The sequence below is a fragment of the Pogona vitticeps genome, chromosome 6 (genome assembly GCF_051106095.1).
Source record: "Pogona vitticeps strain Pit_001003342236 chromosome 6, PviZW2.1, whole genome shotgun sequence".
NCBI lineage: Eukaryota > Metazoa > Chordata > Lepidosauria > Squamata > Agamidae > Pogona > Pogona vitticeps.
Genome location: NC_135788.1, coordinates 86,783,994 through 86,808,265, shown reverse-complemented (window position 1 = coordinate 86,808,265; position 24,272 = coordinate 86,783,994). Strand labels below are relative to the sequence as shown.

General features: G+C 41.9%; 1 protein-coding gene across 7 annotated transcripts in view; it reads right to left on the bottom strand.

Annotated features, from left to right (window-relative positions):
- PLCD3 (phospholipase C delta 3) overlaps window positions 1–24,272 on the bottom strand; it is a 61,352-nt gene that overhangs the window by 12,089 nt on the left and 24,991 nt on the right. For 3 of the 7 annotated variants that reach the window (XR_013537515.1, XM_020798029.3, XM_078377782.1), the window contains exons 3-10: window positions 17,950–18,178; window positions 15,429–15,558; window positions 13,583–13,808; window positions 9,552–9,753; window positions 7,314–7,458; window positions 5,024–5,176; window positions 1,947–2,066; window positions 263–298 (exon numbers count right to left, since the gene is read on the bottom strand). Coding sequence is in view for 6 of the 7 variants with exons in the window: in XM_020798029.3 (XP_020653688.3) it covers window positions 263–298; window positions 1,947–2,066; window positions 5,024–5,176; window positions 7,314–7,458; window positions 9,552–9,753; window positions 13,583–13,808; window positions 15,429–15,558; window positions 17,950–18,178 (1,241 nt within the window). In the remaining variant the exon portion in view is untranslated. The remainder of the gene's footprint in view (window positions 1–262; window positions 299–1,946; window positions 2,067–5,023; window positions 5,177–7,313; window positions 7,459–9,551; window positions 9,754–13,582; window positions 13,809–15,428; window positions 15,559–17,949; window positions 18,179–24,272) is intronic. The other 4 variants (XM_073004123.2, XM_073004122.2, XM_078377781.1 and 1 more) reach the window with 4 other exon arrangements.

Below are 24,272 nucleotides of genomic sequence, written 5' to 3'. Positions count from 1 at the left end.
AAGGCAATGGGCCGGAGAAAATAGCAACATGGTCTGTCGTTAGTAGTTTGAAGACCCCTGTTATAGAGAGTCTTTTAATGAAATACAACCAACCAGAATCTTTCCCTGAATTTAACCATAAAGCTATCAACCCACAATCCAAGTGAAGAGAAACCACTACAATTGGATTAATATGCTGGCGGTGGACAAGATGCAGCTTCACGCACTTGGCCCATTCACCTGCCCGCTGTCACAACCTCTTCCAAAAAGTGGGAGTACTCACCTGCAATGGTTTGATCTCTTGGAGGGAAGATATTGACTGAAAGTGGGGAACATATCGAAGGGAAGAAGGAAAAATGGTCTTGTGAGAAATACCAAATGTATCTGTTTCCAAAGGAGCTCATCTAAGAACTTAGAATGGGCATGCTAGATTTCATCAACCGTACTATGTTCAACCGCTCATCATCATTATTCCAACCATAGCCAACCAATGCTTCTAGGAAGTCCACAGACAAGACATGGAGGCAGGAGTCTTCTCTTTTCACTGTTCCTTAGCGTGTCATATTTGGTGGCATAGGGTCTTTGACTCTTGGATTCTGTGTAGTCAATTCCAGAAAGAGCTTGGAAATGTTACTCTTTTTAACTCTCAGAATCTCCCAGAATCCTAGTACTCATGCTGTTTGTAATATTCTGGAAATTATGGTCCAAAACTACTTTTTCCAAGCTCAGTCTAATAGCCATAATAGATTCTTCCTCTTCAAATTCATAAAAATCCTTCTTTAAAGTTTTCTAAGCTTTATAACCCACACCATAGTCTGTGGCAGCAAATTACATAAATTATACACTTTGGGATGAAATATGACCCTCTGTCAGTCTAAACGCTATTATAAACTCATATTTATTTGTTCAGCTGCCCTGTCACTGCCTCCCCACCCTGAAATAATCCTGGAGACAATGATTTGGCCAGGGTGGGGGCACCGAGAATCCACTCCCAGAACAAGAGGTAAGCCAAACAAATATGACAATTTGAGGAGTTCTACAGCCTGCTGCTAATTGTTCATGTTCTGTCAGAGAACAACCAAATAAAAGGCCACTTTTGTTAGGAAGGACAGAATAATTATAATCACTTCAAATTATACACAAGGAATATACAGAGAAGACGTTTCGACCCACTAAGAGGCTTCTCAAGGTTTAAAATCTTATCTCCCCATTTTATTCATGTTTTAGTCTGAGCCATTCTAAGAGATTGAGGCGTAGTGCAGAGTGAATGACAAATTTAATTCAGCAAACTGTGTGCCTCAGTTAAAGCTGGGCAAATGCTGGCACAAACTTTTGCAAACCAGTAGTAGCAAGATTAGAGCTATAAGAGCTTGTAGGGCATTCAGAGGTCCAACCAGCTATGTCCTCCACCAGTATATGCCATTCCCATTCCCACCCTACCCTGGTCTTCCATTTCCCCCAAACAGCCTCTGAAATCTACTGCTATTGAGCACTTCGGGGTTCCTACCTGTTCAGGACTCCCCCCCCCCCAGGATTTTGTTGAACTTTTGCAAAAATGTAAGAGCTCCCAAAAGGGAGATGATAGCAGCTTTTTTTAACAGTAGTTCCATTTTCAATATAACACCGCCTACACTCACCCATCTGATTTTGCTATTAAAGAGGGCAACAGAGTACCCTAGATATTTTCCACTCCATTGTCTGTTGGAATGCTTCCAGGCAAACATTTTTATCATGCTTTATTCCCACCATATTTACAGAATAGTACAGAGGGTGCAGACAACTGCATCTGCTGTCATCTTTTCTTGCTACTCCTTCCTTGTTTTTTTTTCCCTTACCAAAGAAAATCATTAAGGAGGAAAAGAGGGAATGACTACATAACAATGCTTTTTGTATTTCTAGGGCCTGTTGGTCTGGAAGAACTCTAGGTCATCCTTTCTGGAAAAGGAACAGAAACCATGTCTCCTCACCCTGTCATCGTCATCTTCCTGCATTTCCTCTTCAGGATTGAAGATGAAGTTTATTCTTTCAGGGTCACTCTTGTCCTCAAGTAGTTTCTTCCCCTTCACCAATATCTTCCACTTTAACTGCTATGAGAAGAGAAACGAGGAATGTCAGCTGTTTAACAACACTTCCTAGGTGGAGTTCTAATAATCCAGTTGAGGGACCTGAACCGGCTCCAGAAAGCAGTGGGGTCAAGAACCTGCCATAAGCTTATGACTAGGAAAAGGAAGTGTCTGAGGAAGTGGAGTTGTCCACAGAAGTTCACATTACAACATAACAGTTAAGTCTTTAAGGCACCACAGTCTTTTTGCCTTTTTTATTTTTTTATTTTGTTTTTCACTAACACTGCTGCCTCTTCTAAGTCTAGCAAAAGTTTCACCACTCTGCTCTCAATTTACTTCTTCAAAACTTAAGGATGATTATTATTATTTGTGAGGTGCAAACATAAATTTGACAGCAGTTCAGTCACAAAACAGTTTTGAAGGCAGGGGTCCTGTCCCCTTCAATGTATCTTGCCTGCTGGGGGGAAGCGACTCTGAGACATTAAAGAATTTAGCAGTGGGCCCCACCCAATAGACAGACACCAATAACTCATCAAGGAATAATTGCCATGGCTCCCAAAAATCTGAAGTGGGTGAAGACAGAGGGATTGGCTACATCCAGGTTCATCCAGGAAAAATAGCATAAGCAGGGTATGACGGCAGTGTGTCAAAGATCAAGGAAGATGTGCCAGACCAGGGCCTCCCACTGTGCCTGGCCAACACAGCAACCTCAGCCTGACCCACCTGCAGCTTTGAAACTCCTTCTCCAGTTGAAGCATTTCCATCTTCAGTATCTGAAAACTGTCACTAACTGCTCTAAAGAATTTGGAATTCAATCACAAAATGCTTCAGGGGCTGTTTTGTGGTTTTGCGCATACTGTATATCACGGATCCCCAACCCCCGGTCCGCAGGCCACTGCCGGTCTGTAGTCTTCGCAGGACCAGGCTGCGGAGACAGATCTCCTGCCCACCTGTACACACTCCCCCCATGCACGTCCACACACACACACAGCCCACACGCACAGGTGCCCCATCCACCCGCACATGAGCACGAGCAGGCCACACCCACCTGCAAGCGCACTACGCTCACCTGCACGAGTGCACCCCACTCATCCGTGAGTGCACCATGCTTACTCGTGAGCACACCACGCCCACCCACGAGTGGGGGGTGCCCCACCCCCCTAAGCACAGATCCCCCAACTGGTCCACAGTTCGGGAAAGGTTGGGGATCACTGATATATATCACCCAACATTTCCTTCAACATCTCTCATTAATCCTTCATTACATCTTGATTGTTTTGTTCACTGATTCCTAGTGGTGTGCCATTTGTTTGTCGTAGTCATTTGTGTGAATTACTCTCATGTGAAAAAGAAAGTACACCCTCTATGAATTCTATGGTTTTACATATCAGGACTAGAGATGCGCATGATTTAAGTTGTGCTGCACCATACAAAGTCCTCCACATGGTATCACAGGTGCCATGTGTTCCCTCCGGCCACCCCAGAGCTGGCTGGCCCACTCACAGTCTGTCGCACATTGCCAGGGTCCTCCTTCTCTGGTGGCGCTCCAGTCTGGGCAGGAGCTCCCCTGCCTTCTCCAGCAGCCAAGCACTCAGACAACGAGATGGGAGACAGGGATTCTCCCTGTGCAGTCTCTGAGACCTCAACCTGATTTAAATGCCGTGGTGGGACACTAAGAGAGCTGTACTTAAACAAATACTCACAAACCTTAATGAACTAAAACAATGTTGTAAAGAAAAGTGGGCCAAAATTCCTCCACAATGATGTGACAGACTGATAAAGTCATACAGACAACAATTACTTCACATTATTGCTGCTAATGGTGGTTCTACAAGCTACTGAACCATAAGGTGTACTTAGTTTTTCACACATGGCTTCATTTTGGCTTTGTTTTTGTAAAATAAACCATGACATGGTATAACATGTCATGAGTTGTTGTTCACCCAAGATTGTATTTACCTAATTTTCAGACCTGTTAAGGACCACATGAGTTTTATTATGTCCTGATACGTAAAACCACAGAATTCAAAGAGGGTGTACTTTCTTTTCCACATGACTATACCCTTTCACCTCATATAATGCCTATCTAGCACCAGGCCTTACATCCATATGAACTGACTGGACCCACTTGTGATTGTGGAGCCTTGCCAATTTACAGAATTTTTTTTTAAAAAAAACCAAAACATATACTTGCAGCACTTCTTGCTCCTAAGAAGAGCTTTTCCAATATCAGTCTGGACCAATAACAAGCACCTTGCTAACTGGACAATTACAACATGGTTATGCAAAACAAAGAGCTTTGTTGAGTTCAAGAAGGAAACAAGAAAAACATGAAAAAATCCTGGCAACAGTTCAACTGTTCTATTAATTGTAGCTCTTTCAGCTTCTGTTCTCCTTCTTGTAAACATGTGGGTTATGATCACCACTCAAGTGCAAACTTAATACTGATATTAAAACAGATGTTGACTTGTTTGTTTAAAGCACGTTTTTAAGCCCTTGGGGCCATGAAAACAGAAATTATCTACCTGTCGAATCAATTTCCTAATCTTCTTCAGTTTGCTCCTTGTTACCTTGCCCAGACTTCTACATCCTGGTTGGTCACATAGCCATACAGTGGACCCTTGACTTACAGACAGCTTGACTTACAGACTTTTTGAGTTACAGACTTCTCTGGCCGCAAAATTAAGGTTTGACTTGCAGCCTGAGAATTGACTTACAGACCAGAAAAAAACCAAAATGGAACAAAAACGGCCTGTTACAGGATTAATCGGTTTTCAATGCACTGTAGGTCAATGGAGACTTGACCTACAGACTTTTTGACTTGAGAACCGCCTTCCAATACAGATTAAGTTCTCAAGTCAAGACCCCACTGTACAAGGTACATCATCCAAATATCTGAAGGGCTCCAGGTTGCCTAACTTTGAAGGGAATTGGTCCTTAAATATATAGCTGACAGCAGAAACAGCAGCAGATGGTATTACCTCTGGTGATGGGAGCTGTTTGGGCGTGTTTCCATCCAAAGGTTCCGTCAAGAGCATATCTCCTAAAATATCCTTCATGTGGCGGGCCATTGTGGATTGCTGTTCCAGACCACAGTGGTTTTCCAGTGAGAGAATCAAGGGGTAAGGTGAGTCCTGAGAATAAAAAATTGGCTCAGAAGGTAACTGCTATCTGCTAAATTCATCTCATTCTCTATTATCAGTTTTCTTCCCTTATACACCTTTTTTGAGGGGAGGTCTCTTACATAAACCTTTAGCGATGTGGTGCTGCTGCGGGTTAAACCACAGAAGCCTCTGTGCTACAAGGTCAGAAGACCAGCAGTCGTAAGATCGAATCCACGCAACGGATGCCCTACAAGCTCCCGTCGCTTGTCCCAGCTCCTGCCAACCTAGCAGTTCGAAAGCATGTAAAAATGCGAGTAGTTAAATAGGTATCACCGCAGTGGGAAGGAAATGGCGTTCCATGTCCAGTCACACTGGCCATGTGACCACGGAAGATTGTTTACAGACAAAACGCTGGCTCTATGGCCTGGAAACGGGGCTGAGCACCGCGCCCTAGAGTTGGACATGACTGGACAATTTGTCAAGGGTAACCTTTACCTTACCTCTTACATATAGAAGATTCTCATCTTTTGATAAGATTAGAGATGCTAAACACTTCACAAAATACAAAAATAAGATAAAGCTTTTCACACTGGTGGGCCTTTATGCAAGATTTTAAAACATAGCTGTTGATTTTTGCCTGTTACAAAGCAATTAAAAGCACCTAAGGGCTTATGTTAAAAGGAAAGATGGCAGCTACCACTGTATTGTGAGCTGTAAGAAAGGTAATCAGTTGTATACTGAGCATCTGCCAACCCAAGCAGATGCATTTAACATATTAAACAAATGGGCAGTCTGCAGTGAAAGCTTACATCAAAATTAATGTGTTTATCTTGGAGATGCACCTGGGCTTTCTAATATTGCGACAATAGGCAGAAAAGAATAAGAATCCTACTGACTCAGATCAAAGGCCTCCCCAGTGTGGCATCCTGTTTTCCACAGAAGCCAACCAGGTGCCTGCTGGAAAGCCCACCAGGTCAAGAGCATCCTCTCACTTGTATTCTCCAGCACCCAGTAATCAGATTAACGCTGTTATTCCTTTGGAGTTCTTTGGAACATGGCTATTTTATAAAACGATATGATGAATACACTTCCTGGTTCTGTGAACAGGCACAACTTTGAAGGTATACGTTACCAATTATAGCGACCATCTTTTGATAAAGAGGGGCGTTTTGTTTGTTTGTTTGAACATTTATATTCAACCCTACATCATAAGATCTTGATACTGGGTACAAGAAAAGCAATGTAATTTAAATAGTTTAAAACACACATACAATTACATAAGTTAAAAATTCAATACATAGAAGGCAATTGGAGCAATTTAAAAGTACGTACACCCATACATACAACAAAGAACTCAACAATCTACTTCAGACAAGATCCTACACTTCAAAGGCACTGATGAACAGCCATGTTTTAATTTGCTTCCAAAATGAAATCAATGTCATCACAACGAAACATCCCAGGAGAGAGAGCATTATACAGTCAAGGTTCTCTAGCCAAGAAAGCCCTTACCATTGTTTCTGTACAGTGTGCTGTTAACAGTTATGGGACACAGATGAGCACTTTCTAGTAGATCTTAATGACTGGACTACATGTACACGGAGAGGTGCTCCCACAAATATCTAGATCCCAAGCCATATACCACTTTGCAAGTCATCATTGAAATCTTGAACTCATTCCAGAATCCTGTTATTTTCCAGTACACTTTTTCATATGGTTTCCAAAAGGTGTTCCTACTAGTGCTCTAGCTTTTGCTGCTTGCTCTCACTGTGGCATCTATGCTATTTTCAAAGGCAGCAACACAGAGAGTGCACAGCAGTAGTCTAACTGGGAGAATTGGACATTGTACACTCCCTTTTTCTAAGATGCAGATTCATGGGCTCAGTAACCTCATATGGATTTCACTACACTTGAACTTCCATAATTCATTAATCTCAGAGAAGTTACAAATAGATTGGTTAATTAAAGAGAAAGCAAGCATTCAGCCAGGCACTGCTGTTCCCAAAGCAGCATCCGCCCAGGATTCCTAATATGTTAGAAACTGCTTCTGATAGACAAAACACTGTTAAGCAATTTTTTTTCCAAGCCAATTAAAAAACCTAAGTATGGCTGCTTCCCCCACCAAACACACATTGCAAGGAATATTAGGAACTGCAATTCTCCTTACCTTAAATGCATAATCCCGGATGCTTTGAATTACATCCCGGAAGAGGATCTTGGAGGTGAGGGTGTGGCCATGGTAGATGATGGGTTCTCCATTGGACCCCTCCCAGCAGTCAAGCTCCACACAGCGACATCCTTTCATCAATGCTCTGCCAAAGAGAGTTTGGGGGGGTGGGGGATAAGGCAATGGACTTTGTACTTCATCCCTGCAGCCAATCCAAGGGAAAACAGATGAAGCCTCGTGTGAAAGAAGACAGGAGCTTATGCCCTTCTTCTGCTCACGTCCAGCTGATTGGTTTTCTAGGTAGGCAAGATGCTGCCTGAGGCCAATCTGAAATGAAGCCTAGTTTAGGCCTGTGCAAGTCTGGTATGTTTAATTTAAAGCTTTACACATAAATTTCAAAGGTGGTACTACTGGAGTTCAGAGAATTGACACAATCATGTGCAAATCAGCAACCATTCCAGAAGACAGCCTTCCAAAACAAAAGACCATAGACTGGCTAGCATTCATCAAAACAGTAGATCCCAAAGATGGCGATTCTTAAAAAAAAAACATGGGCATACTTATTTTCATTTTCTCATGCATTTCTGAGAGACGTGACATGTGGAACATGTTGGGTCTCTTTCCCATGGTTTTACAGGGCACCCAGTTCAACCCAGGTACAGCAGCAAGGAGAACTGTTAGCTCTTGGCCAAACTCAGAGATCGACCCAAACTGGGGGGGGGGGGGGGAAGGAGGCAGATGAAACCACTGAGGACCAACAATTGTCAGGTTTTATATCAGGCAAACAAGGTCGGTAGATAATATAGGTCTAAAAGCAAATCACAAGTCAAGGACAGGACAGGACAGATAAAGCAAAGCAAAATTGTGAGTTTCACAGGTGTGCAGATTTGGGATTTTAGACTACAACTCCCAGAATTCCCCAGACAGCATCACTACATAAGAAGTTCTGGGAGCTATAGTCCAAAACTTCAAACCTTCCCACCAGTACTCAGTTTGTGTTGTTACTTGGTCAGGTAAGTTGCTCAGTTTAAGGGACAACCCAGAACTGGATGGGCTGCCCTGGTTCTTTAAGTTCACTGCTCCAGTCAAACTGGTACATTGCATTACTTTCGCTGGCCACTACAAGGATGATGCTGCAACAAAGGAAGCTTCAGGTCAATAACTTCTGCAGCCTGCAAGGACTAAGATAGTTGGCACTCCTGCCTGAATTTCTGGTGTGCAAGTGCCTTACAGTGAATCACATGAATGAAAGGCTAACCTGCTAAACAGGCCTGCTTTTTATCAGACTCTGCTTAGTATTATCTACAAATGTCAACATGTAAACAGCTGGTGCCATTCATGTAAGGGGTACACAGAGTGATTTTTCACATTGTTCCTTTGGAGATTATGGGTCACATAATTAGTGGAACCACCTGAGCCTGAGAAAAGTGACATAAAGAGAAAGACCGAAAAGGCGATTCCCACACTAAATACCTAAGAAAGATCGTTCCTTTTTCAGCCTTCCTACCTTGCCATGTGGCCACAATCCTGTTGTTTAGTGTAATAAGTCACACTAGACTAGGTCCATTGGATCAATGGGTGTTGGTGAGTCAATTCTTCCACAAATTCAATTGGTTCAAATGTGTCTACTCTAACTACAACTTATTTTACTATAGTAAGTCACACTTAGAGTAAGCCTATTTGAATCAATGGCACTTACAGGGGAGTTTACTCACTAAATCCCTATTGATTAAATGGGCTTACTCTAATACACTTTACCACACTAAACAACAGGATTTGGGCCTTATTCAGAAGGCAACCCCACCAAACAGCTAGCCAGGTGTCCTCTCTTCCAGTCTGTGGTTATCCATGTTATCCCACAACTGCCTGTTGCTGTGAATACACAAAGGCTTGCTGATATCTTCAACAATGCAAACCAGTTGGCCATTAAAAGGATTAGGACTGTCATTTGCCAATCCCTTGACTTCTAAAAGCCACAGTGGAAGGCAATGGATAACAGTTACATTTCTGGATTTGTGAGATTTAGGTTCTAATCCCCAATGAGCTGTGAAAGTTATGGGGTGACCTTGGGCCACCTGCTCTCTCTCTCTCTCTCTCTCTCTCTCTCTCTCTCTCTCTCTGTGTGTGTGTGTGTATGTGTCTGTATTTCACAGGGCCTGCTTATTTCCCTATTACATTTGTTCAGCAAAAGCCACTTTGGCTATAGCTGTTCTCGGCTTCAGCATGAAGCCTCCTTACCGGATGTAAGCCTCCGTGCTACTAGCTCCCCCAATCTGATTGTCAGTCAGGTAAGTGTTGTGAGAAGAGGAGATGAAGTAATGGCATAGCGGCTGGCTCATATCCTGGTAAATCTTGGTGTGGGCTTGGTTGAGGATATTTCCGGCTGAGGACAGTAAAAACATCATGAAGCCATCCAACATCATGAGGTTGTGCTGCCTGGCTGTGGGAGGAAAAGACTGTTAATAAAGAGACTTTAAGCTTGCATCCGTCAGGCATGCCTAGCGTGTCCACCTTGTGACAGTGGCCAAGAATGTAATACAATAAGATCCAAAATACACATCACAGGAAACACATCTGACCACTACCAGAACCAGCAATGCTGCATCTGATTCTTTCCTCGTTATGTGACAAATAAGAAAGCATGTTCTCTGATTCCATGATACTTGCTAATTCTATGTTCACTTTGCTTGCTGCTTTCTACAGGGAAAGGTGGAACCAGATAAATCTGCTATATATAATCCCAATCATCATTGGTAATCTCAAATCTCCCATGCACTCTACCTCCAGTGCTCCTTCCCTTTCTCCTGCTTATATCTTCCCCCTTTTATATGGTATACTTAAATTGACTTTTTTGTGCTAAAGTGTCATGTTGTAATTATAATGTAAAAAAATAGAATATTGTTATTCTAAAAACATGTGTTTTGTTCTGCAGAAGGTCAGAAAGAACTGCTGTTGCTTTCCCTTGTACCATCCTTTCTTCCTAATGCTAATTTGAGCCCCAGATAGCAGTTTTTGGTCCCTGCACACAAATAACAGCTTTCCAAAACTCAAAAGCACTAATGTATTGTTATTCAGAGCACCCTCAACACATATAATTTTGCTTTACAATAAACGGGGCTGGAAGGTCTCTACCCTGAAGGTCTCTACCCTGAAGGGTGAACAATCCAAATATACACACAAGAGAAATCACAGGGAAAGGTGAGGGAGGTGAGGGAGGCAGAAGCAAGGATAAACAATGGAAAAGCAGGCAGTTATTTAAATTATACATACTTAGACTTAATCAAATTAGCCTATTGGAAAACAACAAAGAGGCAACCTGAGGTAACATTTCACTCATCAGATGGCCAGTACTGTATGGATGCTTAGGCCATAATGAAACTAACTCATCTTTAAGAGCCAAATCACTTTTTGTTATTTTGCTGCAATAGACAAAAAGTGCTATCATCTTAGAAATTAGGCCACTGGTCACTTAGGCCAGTTGTAGGTTATTGCTAGAAAAGCTGAGTTTTGATGCAGAATTTGAAGGAAGTAAAGCCGCCTTGGCTTCTTTTTAAAGAGAAAAGCTGGATAAAATACTTTAAATAAATAAATACAGGAGATGGCATGCTGAAGGCTTCCCAGGAAGTAGTTCCAGTTTCATTGTGCAGGAAGAGAAACCAGGCACAGATGTTTCAAGAAGCGGTTGTTCGGATAGTTGAGGGTGATACAACTGGCCATGTGATGGTCACAGGTAATTATTGGGTTACAAGAAAGGAAAGAAGATGAATAGGGAAGTCCATGAAAAGGTTTGAAGATAAAGATTACTAACTTGGGCAGAGTTTGGGAGCAGACAAAAATCCCATAAAGCCAGGATTTAGGGTAGGATTTCACATGGTAAGAACAACAAAAGTAAGTCGTTTTGACAACAGAGTGCTGGATGGACATGAATGGATCAAGGGGAGATACGAAACATGAGAAAAAAGACAACTGCAGTAGTCCAGATGGCAGATATTAGACTGAGGTCCACTGGTCAATCTCTAGGTAACTTGTACAAAGTTGCAAATATTTTCAGACTCCCAATTTAGCATTTAACAAATGAATCAATGAAAAGGTCTCCCACCCCCTGCCGTGCCACCCCACTCTTTCCTATTTCAGTGCTGAACATGGGGGAAGTACCCATAAATTCCAACTCTGAAACGAAGGCATTCACTTTCAAACTGTGCCTTTCTGCTATGTGTCCAAGCAGAGGTCATAAAATGCCTGATCAATAGCTATTGTTACGCTACTCTGTACTTGCAGAAGGGGTAACCATATTAGTGTGTGCAAGCATTATAGGTAAAAGCAAAACAGAAATAAAAAGTTTTTTTAAAAAAGACAAAAACGTAGTGGCATCTTAAAGACTAACTTTTATCTTTTTTAATGGGAGTTTTCATGGACAAGTCTGTTGAAACGGACTTGTCCACAAAATCTCACATTCAAAAAGATAAAAGTGCCACCACATTTTTGTCTTTTTTTCCTATTTTTGTCCCTTTCCGTTTTATTTCTATTTTGCTTTTACCTATAATACTTACAGTACCTTGACACTGTTGAGTAAAGGCTGTTCTAATAATACTGTAAAGCATCTGAAAAAGTAACTATTTCAAGCTCTGGTTAGGACAGATTATTTTATTGCTATTTTTATTTATTATTTAAAATATTTATACCGCACTTTCTTTTCAAATGGTAACATACAAGCTTGGTGGATTTAGCAAATTGAATCTAGAAAAGAAGGAATACATTGTGCATTTTGGCAGACTGTGACAAACACTTAACATGCCATTTTAATTAAATAATTATTTGTGTGGGGGATAGTTTTAATCTCATTTGTTGAGGATCTTGTTATTATGTGTTTTTTGGAGGAGGTAGTTTCACTGTGTGTACAAAAGGCTTGGTTCGATAATAAGGAATCAAGAGGACTGTATACTTGGGGGGGGGGAGTAGGGGGCAAGTGTATCTTTGTTGTGAGTGCCAAATGGGCTTACTGGACTGCACTCTTCAAAAGCTTCTGCCACAATAAATGAGCTGGTCTCAACAGTACCACAACAGGTTTATTGTTATTAAAGCAACAAACTGACACAGCTGCTTCTCTGCAAACACCCACCAGGACTGGTTCCCCCCTCTTCTCTATCTGGAGTATTTTTGGATCCAGGGTAGAGAAATGAAAGCTGAATGTTTTCTTTCCAAAGGAGTACAGGGCCTGGCGTGCTCTGGTCCATGGGGTCACGAAGAAACGACTAAACGACCGTAATTTATTTATTTATTGTCATGTGCCATCAAGTCAGTTCCAACTTCTGGTGACACTTTCCAGGGTATTCTAGTTATAGAGGACTCAGAAGTGGTTTACCATTCCCTTCTTCTGGGGGTGCCCTGGGTCTGTACAGCCGGTCCAAGGCTAAAGAAGCTGGTTCTTTTACAAGGCACAGTGGGAATCAAGCTCTACAGCCAGATAAAACAAAGCATGTTGATTCCTAACTCACTGAGCTATCCAGCTAGCTCCTTCAATGATAGGCATATGTATATATCCTCATCAGAATCCAGCCTGTTCTTACAGTGAAAGAAGTTACAATTTAAACTGACTAGACTATTGCTGGTGATAGACTAGATTATTGCCGGTCCCATATATTTACTTGTACAGGTCTTGGAAAGAGATGTTATTATGAAAAAGCAGCTATTAAGCCACCTTGACTGCAACAACATTGTCCTCCCCTTCTTCCAAGTACGTTGCTCAGCATTCCTGCTGAATCATATCTTCATGGGACACAAAAATGGGGCAGCTGGTTGTGTTGCACAGAAATAAACAACCTGTGAGCAAGTCTGATTATAAAAGATGCTAGCTTTGCAAATAAAAGCTACTTGAATGTTCTCTCTCCCAAAGTGCATTCCTTCAAAGCTGCCATATTTATGCACTCGACTTGCAAATAAAGCCCATGACTACCTCCTGATGACCAATCAAAAACAAACACAAGCTAATTTGCCATGGGTGGAGCCGAAGAAACTTCAGTGCCACAATAAACTGATGTCTTTTATGTTTTTAGGAAGCACCACTTCTAATTGCAAAGCTGGTGTTTTGTATTGTCTGACATGAGTTTCCTATTACATTAAACATCAAGAGACATCGGTTACTTACCCAAATTACTAATATTTTCTGAATGTACCTGTAATGCACCAGCATAACACAGGCAATTCATTATCATAGCCATACACAAGAAATTCACCACCATAACCTAGAAGTGTGTATAGCAGGTTCATACCTTTCTCATTCAGCTCATATATCTGGATGATATCACCAGCCTGCTGCAAGCTTGCTTCTTCGCCTTGATCACGAAGGTATTCCTGAAGTTCCTCAACCGACAGTACACAGTCCTCGCCTGAATAATGGTGGAAGATTTCCTCTAGCTCAGGCCGTGCCATGAGCTGTGTGCAGAACTCTTCAATCTCAGATTCCTCCAAGCGGTCATTGTTTGATTTGTCACACTCCTGGCAAAAGTAAGGGAGGAATAAGCAAACTTGCCTTAAATAGATGAATGGAAAGAATTGGAGGCAGTAACAGAAAAGCACTGGCAGAGCTCAAAATGAAAAGAAGCAAATAGTGAGGTCAAATCTGCATGCTTTTTTTCCCTTTCTTAAGATATTCTGCAATTAAAACAATACAAACTAAGTGAATAAGCATACATTTTATATCATTTATCCTGCTGCTTGTGCCCAGTGAGGTAGCAAAGGGGAGATGCAGGGCAGTACAGCTTGAGAATTTTTTTCAGAGAAGGAGCTATGACAGAGCTCTAGGGCAATTGACACACTGCCCTCGCACTGGTAAGTAAGGTAAAGGTAAAGGTTCCCTTGACATTTAGTCCAGTCATGTCCGACTAGGGTGTAGATTCGATCTTACGACTGCAGGTCTTCTGACCTTGCAGCACAGAGGCTTCTGCAGTTTCACCCGCAGCGCCACCACGTCCCTGATTAAGAAAGTAATAAGTAGGTAAGTAAATGAGGAAATAATAAAGCTTTACCATTATATGTGACAGATAAAATAACCAACACCAACACAGTTCTAATTGACCATTAGATTCATGCCAGGCCCGATTCAAGGTGTTGGTTCTGTTTTTCAAAGTCTGTCATGGCCAAGGAACCATGTGACTTTGGCTGCAACTCTCCCCACACGAAGCCTCTTGCCTATAACCTTATATTTCATGAGTGAGGGCCCTGTTCTGAGTCCAAACTATATATAAGAACACAGTCTTTTCTGCAATTTCAGTCTCCCATTGGTTGATTTACTGTTTTCCCAGAAAGGGGCAGAGCAGGCAGAAACAATGAAGGAAAGAGTGGTAGATGAACTAAGGCCTAGGAAAGCAGAATTCCCGGGAAGGCAGCAAGCTAAGGGGAAAAGGAGGGGAGAATTCATGAGGGAGTGGTTCAGAGGAACAAAAATGAAGAAAACAGGTTGGAGAAAAATATCTCCTTAGGGAAGGAAGCCAGGGAAAAAGAATAATCACACTTTCACATACTAGCTTGAAATAGCCAGCTGTGTTAATTGATTTAAATATCCATAGGCTGCCTACTGAGAGTTACTCTTCAAAAGGCAGTTGTCATAAAATAAGTTATAATTAAATCTATCCAAACTGACACCTCCTTTTCTTAAATCTGTAATTTAAGAATCCTTCCCAATAGACAGCTCAAAGAACTATCAAACAAAAAAATATTACGCAGTTATTCTGTATTTCATTGTATGAAAAAGATGGAGGAAGCAACTGGACAGCATGGGAGGCTTACAAATAGAAGATGATGGCCTGTAGACCATAAAATTCCATGAGTGGGCCAGAGAAAAGGCATAATACTTTGTCTATAATTTCTTTCCAATGACAAAAATAGAAAAAAATCTATTTGTATTGGGCTTTTTGTTACTTTGCTTCTATTAATCAAAATATGGGACTCGGGGGAATTTTATCAGTACTTTCAGACCTTCTTTCTCCCTAGTGAGAGAACGAGTTTGAAGTGAGGATCCTTTATTTAATAGAATATAAGAAGCCATAGCCATGCAGGATATGAGGCAGAATACGGAAGAAGGTACAAGGCAGAACTATGTGTTTTGTGGGGAAATACCTTGAAAAGCTTGTAGGCATAGAGGTCATTCATGTCAATGTTGATCATGCGCAACATATTTTTTATTTCTTTGAAACTCATCTTATTGTCTTTATTCTTGTCAGCCTGATGTAGAATGTCATGGATCCAGGTGGAATCAGATGTAAGGAAGTAGCAAAAGCATTAGGGGGCACCAATCTTGGAACTTAAAGTGTCCCCCCATCCCCACCCCCAAAACATGCACCATAACAAGGGAACAAGCAGCTGACAAAGGTGGTAGGAGATCAGAAGCCTAGTCCTGTTAGGAAAATATAAACTCTTCCAGATGGAGCAAAAGTATCTTCAGAAGTAATAATACCTGGTTCTGTACTATTGGCTCCAGTACGTATCCCACCATCCAGATGATGCAGGGCTTTATCCAGTACTTTCTGTAACATTTCTCCTGTCTGTGTTCTTTCACCCCTTCTATCAGGGCTGATGTAATTTGTTCTAGAGATTTACTCCAGGGTAGAATCCAGTGCCATGGCATCATTTCAGTCAACAAGCTGGAAACTTTTAATTACCTCACATATATTAAAGTTCTTGTTTTTGTTTTTTTAAAAATGGTCCCAAATGCAAAGCTACAACATGGAAGTGGATTTCTAACAGTTATTCCCACCAATTCTTTTCTTTTTATAATTTATATCCATTCCACTCCCTTCTCTCTCTGCAGGAAGCTCAGCCAAACTCAAAGAGCGCATCTCCTGAAGTCTGAAGGCTAAACAGCAAAACTGGAGTTTAATAGTTAACAGAAGTTAACAATCACACTTGTTGAAATGCAGCCAGACCTCCCTTCCCTTTGTCTGCCACCACCAGCTCCAGCAGGTGCTGCTTTTTGTCCTTCGAACAGAGATCCTAGTGAGCTTGTTTGGGAATAACTGGAACAAATGGAAAGGATCTTTTGCCCCCTCTGGAAGAGCCCTCTGTTTAGCACATTTGAAGAAGACATGATGGAACAATTTGATGGGGAAACTCTGACTCACAGGCAGTCCCCTTCTGCTAAATTATCAGAGAGAAGAGGGGAATTTAAAGGCATTTAAACTTTAAATTCCATGCTTTTAAATGCCATCCATAGATCCGAGTTGTGTTTTTCTGCCTGCCACAGAGATGATACACTGGAACGTTCACCTGAGCAGGCATGCACTGCACTGAGCTGTGTTTTCTGTGCTTTTTGGGAAATTTTCCAAATTAGAGAGAATTACAACCGGCCTTGCTGTCTTTGGACTGACGTCCATTAACTTTGCCTTTGGTCCTGCACTTTGCCCTGCCCCTCCTGGAATACAGCACCAGGGATGTCAGAGCAGATGATTTCCTCTACTAGCAGAGGGCTAGACTAGATTACATTTGAAAGTCCTTTCAATTGTATAATTCTAATTGTAATTAACAATGCATTTGATGTACCTCCTGTGCCTAACTGGCTAGTGGATTTAAGCTACTTCTAACCCCACTGTTTTGGAGCCAAAACCAGTTCCAAAGCCAGGTTGAAATCTTGCTAAGTTCTTGAAGGCTTTCATAGCCGGGATCCGATAGTTGTTGTAGGTTTTTTAGGCTGTTTGGCTGTGTTCTGAAGGTTGTTCTTCCTAATGTTTTGCCAGTCTCTGCGGCTGGCATCTTCAGAGGACAGGAGTCAGAATTCTGTCTGTGCTCTGGTGCAGTTTTGCAGGATAGTTGAGTAGCTGTGGAATCAGCTTTTGTCTTTTGCAGGAGATTGGGTGATTATGGTGAACAGCGTATTTTTTGTTGCGGGTGTATTTTTGTGATAAGGGGCAATAATGATATGTCACTGTGATTGATGGGTGTTGTTAGCTGGTTTTTTGTGTGCAGTGATCACTGGTCCTTGTGGCTGAGTAGAGTTTGTTGAGCTGGACATTAAATTCTATTTCAAAGCACAGAAGTACTGGACAACACCAGCAATCATTATTCTAGACTGCACAGGGAAGCCATTGAAATCCACAAACACCAGCAGAGCTTCAACAAAAAAGAAGAAAGTCTAAAACTCAACAAAGCCTGGCTCCCAGCACTGAAAAATACAGCCTGCAAAAAGGTCAATGAAGTCTACCCAGACACAAGGACCGGTGATCACTGCACACAAAAGCCCAGCTAACATCACCCATCAATCACAGGGACAGATAATCTCTTCCCCTTATCACAACAATACACCCACAACAACAAAAAACACGCTGATCACCATAATCACCCAATCTCCTGCAAAGGACAAAAGCTGATCCCACAGCTATAAATACTCAACTATCCCGCACCAGAGCACAGATAGAGTTCTGACTCCTGTCCTCTGAAGATGCCGGCCACAGAGACTGACGAAACGTTAGGAAGAACAACCTTCAGAACACAGCCAAACAGACTGAAAAACCTACAACAACCTTGCTGAGTTGTCTCCCCAATTCAAGGAATTCAAAAACCTTCCTCCAAAGTACACCCCTTTATTCCTAAGTAACAGTGCAACTGCTGTGCTCTATGCCTGTGGTGGCTTGCACACAAAGGATATTGTTCAAGCTTTTCTCGCTGGCTCATGGCTTCAGCTCTGGCCATCAGTTTTTTCAGCCCTCTCACCCACCGCTGAGCTTCAGCCACACTCAGGGCAGCCAGGTCTAAGTTCTTCCTCTTGCCCCTGAAGACAAGTGTGAAGCACTGCTCCTCAGGGAAACAGCTCCCGTACTTCCGAAGCCCCTCAGATTGGTAGCCTTCACGCACACTTTCAATGTGCAGGATAGAAACTGGAAGACAGGACATGAAGATGGGGATTGTACATGGACAGCAGTATAACACCAGAGAGAGGTCAGGATTCAATGCCAAATTGTGGGTGCACATAGGAATTCCAATCCAGTGATTTCTAAAAACTTTCCAGTGATTTACTGTTTGCTTGCCATAAAAGAACCTGGAACAGTCATAACTCAGTGACAGAGCATATGATTAACATGCAAAAGATCCCAGGTTCACTCCCTGGAAGCATTTCCAGGTAGTCAGAGACCCTGGAGAGCCACTGCTAGGTAATGTAGGTACTGAATTGGATGGTCTGCTGATCTAACTCAGTAGCTTCCTATATTCCTGGCTTACATTTTGGGGAACTACAGGAAAACAATATCCAGAAGGAAAATTGACTGAAAGAAAGGAATCTGGGAGAAACAAAAGCAGAAACGGTTGGGAATTGAGGATGGGGTTACGGTAAGACACCTACATGGGGTCCAATGGCTGGCTGGCTAGCTGTTCACTTACATATGCTCACACAACCCCACATGTCTGGCATATTTCCTATTTGCTTGAAGGGTTTTCTAAACAGATTTTTTCATAACAAGTCAAGAGATGGATTACTAAAATCTGTCTTGATTTGATGGGCAAACCTGCCTATGCCAGGAAGCCATGAAACCAGTCTTTTGCTGGCCTAGGAAAGCTGGCTTATTTAAACTATGGCTAGTTATGATGTTTAAATGTGAAGTTTTACAACCATCACTTGTCCCTAGCTTGCTTCCTAAGCTGCTGATGCCAAAACAAAAGCCAATTTAAAAAAGCAGGAAACAAACAAAACAGAAAAGAAAAATATAAAGCATAATTTGTTAGCTGCACCCTTCATAGCTTATGCCAAAAACCCTTCACAGTTAATACAAACCATGGCTTACCATGCCATGTGAATGCACCCATATTTCAATGATCTGTACTATGCCTCTATAAATTAGAAGAGATTTATTAGCTCCATATTAAAGGAAAATGGGAGCTAGTGATTTGAACACTCAGAAACTTACACTGCTTCTATTAACATGAAATGAAACATTTATTTGATATCCAAGGGTTGTTGTTGTTTAGTTGTCCGATTCTTCGTGACCCCATGGACCAGAGCATGCCAGGCCCTCCTGTCTTCCACTGCCTCTCGGAGTTGGGTCAAATACCAAACTGGAAGCTCCCCAATTTTTGCAGTCTGTCCACTAAAGTGGCTGAAAATTATTTTGAAGAAACTTTTCCCTTTTAAAATTAGGAGATGGGGGGTAGGATGAGAGAAGAAATGATGGACAAAAATTCCCTGAAACTTTGGAATCCTTCCTTTATCTTTGTGGCACAATGTTTTTTAATGATTGGCTTTGTGCATTTTTCAACTTATCGTTGCTGCTGCTTAATGAGGCAGTGGAGAGCCCCCTGGCAGCCTGCTCCTTGTGATCCCAGAGCTCATTGCACTAAGCACACCCATGACGTCTGCCCTATAATTGTACACGTGACACTGTACAAATGCATTGGATTGCTCCAACAGCCCTCCTGGGATTTGCATTCATAAAGCTGTTTCTTTCCTAGGACTTGTTTAAATATCCCTTATAATTTTCCTTTACACAATTCTTTCTCCTCTAAGGCACTCAACATAGGTGATTCATTCTCCTTCTTCAATTTACCCTCAGAAATGACCTTGTGAGATAGGTTAGGCTGAGAAACAATGACCAGCCCATTGTCATCTAATGACCCTTCTTTTACTTCTACTTTTTCCTCTTCTTTTGTGTTGTCAAGTCAGTTCCAACTGATGAAAACTCTCTAAGAGTTTTCTATGTTAAAAAGTACTTAGTAATGGTTTATCAGTCCCTCCTTCTTGTGGCACTCTGGGATCAAACAGCTTACCCAAATCTGCACTGGTGGCATGCTGCACAGCTACACATACCCATCAGCTAGACACACACAGTTGTTAATCTCAGGCCACCCTTCTCCCAGGAGGCATGGTAACAATTTCAAATTCCCTGGGCTCCTCAACCAGATCCTTCCATCTTCTAAGTTACATGAGCAAACCATGTGGAATTCAACAACCACATTAAATTAACATCAATGTAGGGCATTCCCATTGCATGTGCATGTGAGTGCACCTGTACAAAGCTATTGCACAAACACTGCAAAGCACTTGTTGATGTGCAAATTCCCTGCACCAATCACTTTCAAACAATGTTGTTAGTTTTCAAATTCTGTTCCAGCAACCTTTAATCTACCCTCACTGGCCACAGAAAAGAGTTCAAAGAAAGCAAATAAACTCATAACCTCTCCCTGTGCTACACCCTATTATGAGTGGGAACAAACCATAGGTGGATGAAGGTTCATGCTGTGGTCAAGCATATACAAGTATTTCCAGTTACAGACAAGATTAACAGACACAAGGATATGGAGAGTTACTATAGCAGTTAATAGACTGAGCTAGGTAGGAATCAGGGGATCTTCCGTTCAAATCTTCCCTCTGCAATGAATTTGTTCAAACTAGCCTTAGTCAAGCTATATATTTCTCAGTTTTTGCTCTATAAGTGCAAAATAATACTAACCTATTGCAAATATTACCAAAATAATTTGTATAATAAGCCTTTGATAAGACCTGGTGACTGATAAATTCTGGACTAAACTCCCTGGATTCTGAATTACTGTCATATCAGCTGGGCTGATGGGGACTAAACTCTAAAATATCTGAAGGTCAACAGATTAATAAAGGCAGTGCTATATGAATTCAAAGAATCGTGACTGCCTTCCTTCAGGCTCCCTCTGCACTTTATCTTACCCATAACAGCTTGGGATGCCAGTTGTGATGGATACTGGCATATAAAGAACAACTGCCTGACAGCAAAAATGAAAATGGTGCAACATTTCCCCATTGTAGGACTTCTATTCAAGAAAAATGCTCCTTTTTGATTTCCACAGGTAATCCAACCATTAGTGGGGTAGAACCCTATCCCTTAAAAGAAAAAGATATACACTTCTGATAGTGCAGGTGAAGAACAGTGAATCTCACAAAGCTTTCCAACTGAGTTAGAGTCAATCCAGATTTTATGTGTCCATTACCACCCACAAGCATAAATGTTTATCTGGCATAACAGTGGGAGAATACAGAGACTGCCTACTGCCAAAACAACACCACTCGTTCATCCATTTCTGGACACAATTCAAAGCACATGTCATTACCTAGACTGGTATAGGACTTGGAAACCCTTAGAACTGCCTCCCTGCACATGAATCTCCTTGATTTCTACTTTCTGGGCACTGCTGCCTCCTGACTAGAGGCAGGTAATGACCAAAAATCTGATTTTCTCAGAGGTGGCACCACTTATCTCGAATATATATGGCTTGCAAATAATGTGTTCTACCATGGAGTTATGGCGCTTCTCTTTATATCAGACCATTCTATGCTCATTCATTAAATTTATAAAAAAACACTGTGAGCTTCCAACATATCACATGGCCTGAAAATGCCGACATTCTTAAACTGTTACAAACTTCATGCTAATTCTGTTGGGCATTCTCTTTTAAATATTCAACCTTGTTAATTTTATAGAAATAATATTACCAAATTTTATCATCTGTAATATAATTATAGTGTCATGAATGGCTTTGCAATCCATGAAAAGTATGCAGAAGAAGAAGAACCACACCCTGTTAGATTTTAAAGCAGATGCTCTTAGACTAAAAAGTCCAGAAGCCTTCACCAATAACTAGGGTGGCCAGGATTTCTGAGAGTTGTAGTCCAAGAATATCTCAGAACCCAAGGTTGGGAACCACTACAGTGGTGTCTCGCTTTATGAGCGCCTCGTATAGCGATGAATTCACATAGCGATCCCTTTTCCGGGATTGCTAATGCGAAGGCATCACGTCGGCCCCTATGGCCGAAATTCGCTTATCGACCTTTGCTTTGCGACCCACGGATCAGCTGTTCGGTGGGTCCAAAATGGCTGCCGGAACAGCCGAAATGGCCGCGGGCAGCGTTTTCGCGCCCTTGGTAAGCAAGGGGAGGGCACGAAAACGCTGTGCGCGGCCATTTCGGCTGTTCCGGTGGCCATTTTGGACCCGCCGAACAGCTGATCCGCGGTCTCGCTACGGCCGAAATGACCGCACGCAGCATTTTCACGCCCTCCCCTCGCTTACCTAGGACGCGAAAATGGCTGCCGGACCCAGAAAACATCGCTGTACGGTGAGTTTTGGACCATTTGGAACGTTCCAATGGCTTTTTTGATCCGTACAGCGATGTTTTCGCATAGCGAAGGTTAATCCGGAACAGATTAACCTCGCTATGCGAGGCACCACTGTACTTTAAAATATCACAAGATTGTTTGGTTAGAATATTCTATGTAATTACATAAGGCAATCACACAATCATCCACTCCCCAGTAGGCCCTCCTTCTCGTGACACTGGTTGCAAAAACAGGCATGAAACCACTTGCCCAAAGGAGAACTCATTGGATAAAAACAGTTACTACACAATTCCCCATAAATGTGTGGGTTTTATCAGCTGGATTTTGGTCTTTCTATTTTTCCTGCAACAGTGCAACAAGGTTATCTTTTTGGAAATTGTTGATTTTAGTTTGTTTTTTTAATTCTACCCACTTGCAGCTTGGGCTGCAGTTTCAGGTCCGTGGTTGTAATGCAAAACAGTTTGACAACCTATGACCATTAAAACAAATTATGAAAGCTGGTGGGACCAAGAGAAATATGGCAATTGAAACAAATTACGAGCTAATATTTGGGTTCCTATGGGTGATATCATATGCTATTATGTGGCATCCTGCATAGGATCTTGGAGTTAACCCACTATAGCAGTTACGGGGTTCTACCTCCCAATATTTTAAACAACTGCACTGGTATAATGGTTCAAGGGAAAACAATTAAGTTTTCTTGCTGGACTGTTCAGCTCTGTTCTTTCGATTTTGAATGCAGGTTTCATATCTATCTATAATTAAAAGGGAGAGTAAAGCTTTTGTGGTGAACAAACAGAATATGCACACAACAAAGGCTTATAAAAGATGACCTAATTTCATTTTATATATAATAGTTTTAATCCCAGTGGAGGCGACATTCTGTTGTACCCACTCACAGAGAATGAATGCTTGAAATGACAGAGCAGGGGCTGTTCATGAGTTGTAGTCACATTTCTCAGATCTTGCTATAAGATACAAAACATCCACTGCGGTCCGAGGTAGACATTTAGGGTGGAAATTTCAACTGCTCATAACTCTACCTAGTCTTTTATTTCATAATGTTGGATGAATCTAATGACCCAGAATGAAACAGAATGGGAAGGAACCCGACAATATTGTGTAGAAGAAATACTCCTTACTGATTGACCTCAATAAACAAGCACCAGAACAAAAACAGACAGGTTACTTACCTGTAACTGTAGTTCTTCAAATGGTAATCTGTGAATTCAGCCATACAGGTTCCTCCGCACCTGTGTGGGCATCTTTGGAACATCCCAGAGCCTGAAAAATATCTGTTAATGCCTATTCACTACACTATGCATGCTCACCGCTTATCCTCAGTTCCCCCAGTCTGCTGCTGCTAGAAAAAAACCCTGCGTGGCAGACCAAGGGGAGCATGGGTGGTGAGTTGTGTGAATTCACAGATGACCACTCAAGGAACTACAGTTACAAGCAAGCTACCTATCCTTCTTCTATGTGGTCGCTGTGATTCACATATATGGGTGACTGACAAGCACACTTACAAGCTGATGGGATGTCGTGCCAATATAGAGGAGATGGCACCTTCTGCCAAATGAAGCATTCAGTTTCACCCTGATGTCCAATCTGTAATGTTTAACAAATATAAACGGCTGGGGACCTTGTTGCTTTGCCGATTTCTGACATCTGAATCCCCCCTAGGAATCCTGCAGAGGCAGCAACAGCTCTGGTAGAATAGCCTTTCAAAGACAGGAAATTGCCTTCTTGCTAACTGGTAGGATAGAATAATCACAATCACTGTCCATTTAGACATGCGCTGAAGTGTGAGAGACTTGCTTTCTTTGATCCCTGGGGACTAATAAACCATTTTGAAGACTTCTGGGGATAAGAGGTGAGGTAAGGAGCATGCACAGTG